The sequence below is a fragment of the Oncorhynchus clarkii genome, chromosome 11 (genome assembly GCF_045791955.1).
Source record: "Oncorhynchus clarkii lewisi isolate Uvic-CL-2024 chromosome 11, UVic_Ocla_1.0, whole genome shotgun sequence".
NCBI classification, from domain to species: Eukaryota; Metazoa; Chordata; class Actinopteri; order Salmoniformes; family Salmonidae; genus Oncorhynchus; species Oncorhynchus clarkii.
In genome coordinates this window covers 24996670-25003183 of record NC_092157.1, presented here as the reverse complement: position 1 = coordinate 25003183, position 6514 = coordinate 24996670, and the positions used below count along the sequence as shown (strand labels likewise).

Genomic DNA, 6514 nt, shown 5'->3' with positions numbered 1-6514 from the left:
CCATTTGAGTCATGAGCGATGTGGCACTTGGCTCCCCTTGTGGAATTTAGCTGTAGCCTACTATCGTGCGACTGGAGACGGTGGTATGTTAGTAAGAAATGCCAGTGTGTGAAACTCCGAACAACTTCAAAAAATAAGAGTTTGTTTCAATAATATAGTCAACAAAAAAAGCGTATGTCAAAAGATTCAAACGAAATTCCAGTCATTCTCGCATACTGTTTCAAAAGTATTTGTCTTGTACTGTATGTTGAAACTCTGTCAAACAACTACACCGTGAAACTGTTTACAAAGAGGAAAAATTGTTGCTTCTCAGATGCGCTCTCTGTGGCGAAATATGCAGAGAGAGGCAACTCGCTGACAGTTGAATAGAGTACATCACACATATATATACTTTTCTAAAAATAGCTGTCCAATGAATGTGAAGGAACTACGAGTCAAATTCACCAATAAAAAAAGAGACAGGACCAAATTATGTCAGGAGACGATTATGATTGGTTGGTTGTGATATCATATGCGCGCGGGCAAGCTGATTCGAGTTCATTGGTTAACGTTCCAAAAGCGTAATGCTGTCACGAGGTGGTAGGTAGGTTGCGAGGTTTGAATAAGGAAGTTTACATGGTACGGGCTTCGCATTTAGTTCAGTGTTTGCAAATAGAGTAACTTCATCACCAGTAAGCAGTGGTCTGCCAACGGGGAAGCAAAACAACGCTTGTTTGCAGTGCGTGCTATTTGCATTAGCTACAGATAGGGTTGCATGTGAAATTTAAACAAGGATCTTACTTGCCTGTTCGAGAGTGACCAATATTTTGACTATTATATTGATTCTAAAGAAAACATATTTCAGTGCAGCTCTTTAGCCAACATTTGGGATTTGAAATGGATGTTCTACCCATGTGCAGCATCTTTCAGGAACTTCAGATTGTACATGACACGGGCTACTTTTCAGCTTTACCATCCTTGGAGGATTACTGGCAGCAGGTAACATTTTTATCCGTTCATTAAACTGAAATAAAGATAACGTGACCAATCATACTGGCTGTTATCCTGGCATGACGATAGGCTACATGTGTTCAAGTACGTGCAAACTAATATTAATTGATACATTTATATCCTACTAATACACGTTGTTACGGTATTCTACAGCACTTTGTCAAACAGTTCCTCATGCATACATTTGTTTTCATTTTTAAACACAATGTAGATGATCAATGTGTCAGCTTTGTTTTGTAGTAGATGATCATGAATTGTAACATTGCAGAAGCGTCAGTAAGCTACAAACATGCAAAATTCCGTAGCTAGCTGGATGTGTCAAATTCGGCGCGTGTGCTAGAGAATGCGAAAAAGAACCAAGCGTGGTTCGTATTTCTAGGGACACCTCCGAATGGAGGACTAAACGTGTTATTTAACCGGTTACCCACAGATGCACAAGCTATGATCTTATCTTGTTTTATACAGATGGCTTATTCGAAGTAAAGCATTGTTGCCCGTCAAAGCACGGCACAAGTCTAGTTCAGTGAGCCAGTGTTTGACAGCTCGGGAGTCTCACTTGAAATGAATGAGACGCGACCAATATAATTTCCAGTAGTGTTGTGTTATTTCTGAGCGATGTTAAAGGCTTGTTTCTGAGCGATGCTACTGTAAGTAGCCATCATATCGGAAGTGAATTTGAAAGCAATGATTTGGTTCGAGTAACGGAGTTGTTGTCGTTCAAAATGCTGCGGAGCGGAACTCGTTCGTAAGCGGATCTGTGAAGTAGTCTAACCGGAATGAAGCCAATTCAACAATTACATTTTGAAAGTGGATGCAATTTACACCAATAAAGTGTAACATAACTGACCCCTCGTATTAATCATGACGGGACTGCCTCGTTTAGTCATTTTTTTCTGAAGATATTTTCAGTTCATACGTGATTGAAATCGATCCAAGTAGTTTCCTTCAGGCATTTGCGAGTCGGGCACGGAGCCAACTTCCTCGCTGCCATAAGAGAGATTTAACTCTTTCAACACAGCCACAGAGAAATACTGTCGAGACGGGTAGTGTTAAATATAAAAATGTAATATAACTTATTTTTACCAAAGAGAACTGGAAAGGTTATTTTACTTATCAAAACCATAGTTTGAACTAACCATACGGTTTATATTCCTCTGAAACACGTCGCATTAATTTGCATGTCGTTCACTGGGTTTCAGTATGCTCATATCCACACTATCAAAGGTCAGCAGTGACCAATTCCGTGCGAATTCGTGTGCGCATGAGAAGATAGTATTGCAACTGGAAATGATTGGTTTAAATTGTGGAAGGGGCATTATGTGCTTTGCCTGGGGCAGAATCTTTTTTTCTCCAACTGTTCATGTCAAACCAACATGCATCCAAACAGATTACTCTTTATTTTATTTTTTTATGAATCCTCAAGATATAATATCAAAACTGAATTAATGTATTATAACATTGAGAAACTGAGTTCTGGGGGGGTAGGAAGGATGTGATTACATGCAATGCATCGTATCAGTCAGTCTGTGGCATCTGAATGAGTCTTGGGGAAGCAGGAAGTTCAGTGGCTTCCTTAAAAGGACACCAAATGTGCTCTGAGTCATTCATTGTACCACAGAACTGACAATGGATATAGTCCCTGTTCCTCCACACATACACACCGCTTAGGATATGCAGTTTATGACTGCTCAACTTGAGTATGTAAACATGTAGCCTAGCTAGCTTAAATTTGGTCACAACCATGTGATAGTCAAGAGCCCATTTCTTGTTTGAACATGTGTTTTCGTACTAGTGTGAAGCTGTAGTTTACTCAGACTAACCTTAGCTGGTCTGCCTTGTGAGCCAAGGGAAACAAGTTGCACAAGTCTCTTGTCATAAAACATCAATGAGGTTGATACTGCTTCATGTGTTGGTGGTCTGGTAGCTCCCTGAAATGCAGTACACCTGTGATCTCTTCTATATATTCTAAACATCTGTTTTGTTTGTTCCTGAACCAGACTTGCTTGGAGTTGGAGCGGTATCTACAGAGCGAGCCTTATGTCTCGGCGACATCCGACATCAAGTTGGAGCCGCAGGAGCAGGACCTCTGGAGCAAGCTGATCTTGGCCTGCGGTGATAAAGCGATCGACTCTGACCCAAAGATCCCTCTGGTCAAAGAAGAGGACAATCAGGATGGCCAGATCTTGGAAACCAACAGTGTAAACTCTGACGCCAGCAGTGAAGCTTCAGACAGTTCCGTGGAGCTCTCGCCGACACACAGCTTTACCTTGAACCCTCTGGGGTCGGTTCTGGCAGGTTCTGGACCTTTTAGCCCTTCTATCATTAGCACTCCCCCATCCTCCCCAGAGGTCAGCTCGGAACCCAGCATCTCACAAGGCTGGGGAAGCGTAAACACAGAATTGACCTTGCCGGTAAAAGTCCGGACAGGCGGCATCGGAAAGAACTCGGCAAAGACTGGGCTGGTTGGTGGAGACGCGTCACCGGATGGGAGGAGACGGGTGCACAGGTGTCACTTCAACGGATGCCGCAAGGTTTACACAAAGAGTTCCCACTTAAAAGCACACCAACGCACTCATACAGGTGAGAAAGCAGACATTTCCCTATGCTATCACACCCCAGGCCTCTGCATTGCATAACCTTGGGGCAAAATACAAACCCTGTTGGCGGAAGTGACAGTGATAGTACTAAGTTTCCTTACTTCCTCACTGTTACACAAAAGCAATGTCTTATTTGACTGCCATTCTTTATTTAACCAAATGGTATTGCCTGTCTGGTTAGCTAGTTGTGTAATGTAATTTAAAGAGCCAAAGCCAGTTCATTGTGTGTCCTCATGCAGCCGCAGAGAGAGTGCCACACAGTGCACTCACTCTCAGACTATTAGCCGTACATGACTGGATACCTAAACTGTGACCTAATCTATCTGGAATGTGTCTGAATGCTGTGGGGGAGGGGAGGCATTCATACTGAGGGATGCAGTCCCAGTGCACATGGGAATACAAGAGACTTGGGCTGTGTCCCAAATGGTACCCCATTCCCTTTATAGTGCACTACTTTGACCAGAGCCATAGTACGGCTAGTAGTGCACTGTATAGGGACTAGGGTGTCATTTGAGATGCAAACATTAGCCATGGCTCTTCAAAACGGATTGTTTCGCCATGGGAAAAGGGAGGCTGTTGAGTGGGGGCCTGTATGGTCGTTTGACCGTCCCTTGTCTTTTTATTAGCAGCATGACATTGCACGTGTGTGGTTTTCTCCATGGGCTCTGACCCTTGAAGGCCGCTATTACGTCCGGTGTATAAAGGACTTTCTGCGTTCCAAAACATGTTTTGCGTTGTGTTAGCGAAGTGTAACCAGTTCATTTGAATTTAGACCAAGAGTCATTGAGTAAAGTTGTATAGCTGTCAAGTGACTACCGCTGCATCATCTCATCTGGTCATTTCCTTTCTCTTTACTACCAAAGGTCATTGACCAGAAGAAAGCTCACAATTTACAAAGACTTTAGCTTAGCACACAGCATTTTTTTTTTCTCACTTTGACTGGAGGTTAAAAATGTATTGTGCAATATTACATGCATTTCACAATTATTAATGTTTTTATTTTGTTTATTTCATAGGTGAGAAACCATACAGGTGTTCATGGGAGGGCTGCGAGTGGCGATTTGCACGGAGTGATGAGCTAACCAGACACTTCAGGAAGCACACTGGGGCCAAGCCATTTAAATGCAGTCACTGTGACCGGTAAGCTCCATCACTCTGCTATCTACAATAGAGACCACCTGAGTGTTTACCCAATCCCTCTTGATACCGTTTAATCAAGTGTTAGAAAATAATGATTGTTTTACTAGAGTTGTAACGATGTCTGTTCATTCAGTGATGTGAATAGCATTGCATTGTTAACAAGTGCATAATGAAAATGGTTAGTCATGCATAATGACATTCTTCAAATATGTAATTATATTGTCAGGCTGTTTTTATGTTCAATTGGAATCTGTACTTGTATCCTTGACACACTTGTTGGTTTTTGTAGTAGTGCTGCTACTACTACTACTACTTTTTAGGTACCCTCCTGTTCATACTTTCCTTCTCTCTCTTTCTCTCAAGGTGTTTCTCCAGGTCCGATCACCTTGCCCTCCACATGAAAAGACACCTCTGAGCAGGTCGGAGTGGAGCGATGTTAGCCGTTTAGTGAAACTAACAAACGCAGCGAAAGGAAATGTCGTCTCCTAACCAGCCTCATGGTTGAACTGCCCTTGAGAGGAGCGAGCTAGGGGAGCGTGTTCTAGCCAAAGTATGCCATTTTGCACCATACCCAGTGCCTCCGGGATGGATGGACCTCTTGGAGAAGGAAGGCGCACTGAAGGTTGCCTGTCCAAAAACCACAACAACAGAGGACAAAATCATGTACAGACAGACAGAAGGAAGCAGCCAATTGAATTGAGGGACTTGAAAGAAAAAGACAAAAAAAACTAAAACTAAAACAAAGACAAAAAAATTATTAACGAATGAATGATTTGAATGTGTGGTTGGTGCATGATGTTTTTGAGGTGAAGCAACTGTCTCCTGGACAACTGATACACTGGTACTGCTTTACAAAAATGGTTGTCTGAGGTAAGCATGTGTGCACTGCGAATGTCTGACTTGGTTGACTGGCCTGTGTGCAAAGCGGGGGAAGCAAAGGCGGTCTGGTACCAGTGTTGCTGTGGACTGAATGGTGTCAGGGAGCAAGTTTTATTTTCTTGTAGTTGTGAGTACGGGTGTGTGAGAACGTGACTGCCTGCCTGACTGTCAAGCAGCAGTGAGACTGAGTGAAGATTGGGGTTTCTTTGCCAGAAGCCTTGAGGGGTTGTGGTGTTGAGTGGTATGGGGGGGGGGGGGTGATGTGTTTGGTTCCCCCCCCCCATTCAGCAACCCAGGCCAGGGGAGAAACTCCACAATGTGAGTCCTGAGTGAGAGGAGCTTTTTTTGGTGTTTGGTGCAGCTACTAAATGTGCAATGTGTTACGTAGCTTGTTTTTTTTTACAAGTTACAAAGCAAATTTTTAGTCCATTGTATAAGCTGTGTGCTTAGAGGTATAACACAACTATACTATAACTTCAGTATCATAGACAGGTGTTGCATGGTTCTAGGGTTTGTTCTCTCTTCCTGTTATTCTGTAATCAGGACTGCAAATAGATTCCAATAAAAGCGCAGCTAAATACAAACGGTTAAATGTTACAATATTGTACATAAAGCCTTGATGATTTTTTAAAATTATTATTACTTCAGTACTTCTTTCTCTCTTTTTGGTTTGAGAAACCACTACTGCTTACTTAGCAACTGAATCATTCATTCATTAAGCTATTTTTTTTTTTCTTTCACTCATCGATGCCTTGAGGACTATCGGATTTGATTTTGTATATTCTATCTTCTTTTCTACCTGGTAATGCACTGTTGACGACCTTAATGGTGCCTTATGCAAGTGACCTATCCTTGTGGGCTGGATGACTACTCCTTGGAGAGGGGCGAGGGGGGTCACATTGTTGTAT

The 6514-nt window shown here is 42.5% G+C and overlaps 1 protein-coding gene across 1 annotated transcript; it reads left to right on the top strand.

The window, feature by feature from the left end:
* The first annotated feature begins 539 nt into the window (after positions 1-539).
* LOC139420405 (Kruppel like factor 6a) lies at positions 540-6232 on the top strand. Its single transcript, XM_071170467.1, has 4 exons — positions 540-978; positions 2988-3570; positions 4604-4727; positions 5091-6232. The coding sequence occupies exons 1-4, from the start codon at positions 877-879 to the stop codon at positions 5140-5142; spliced, it is 861 nt and encodes a 286-aa protein (XP_071026568.1). The 5' UTR covers positions 540-876; the 3' UTR covers positions 5143-6232.
* Positions 6233-6514: the final 282 nt, after the last annotated feature.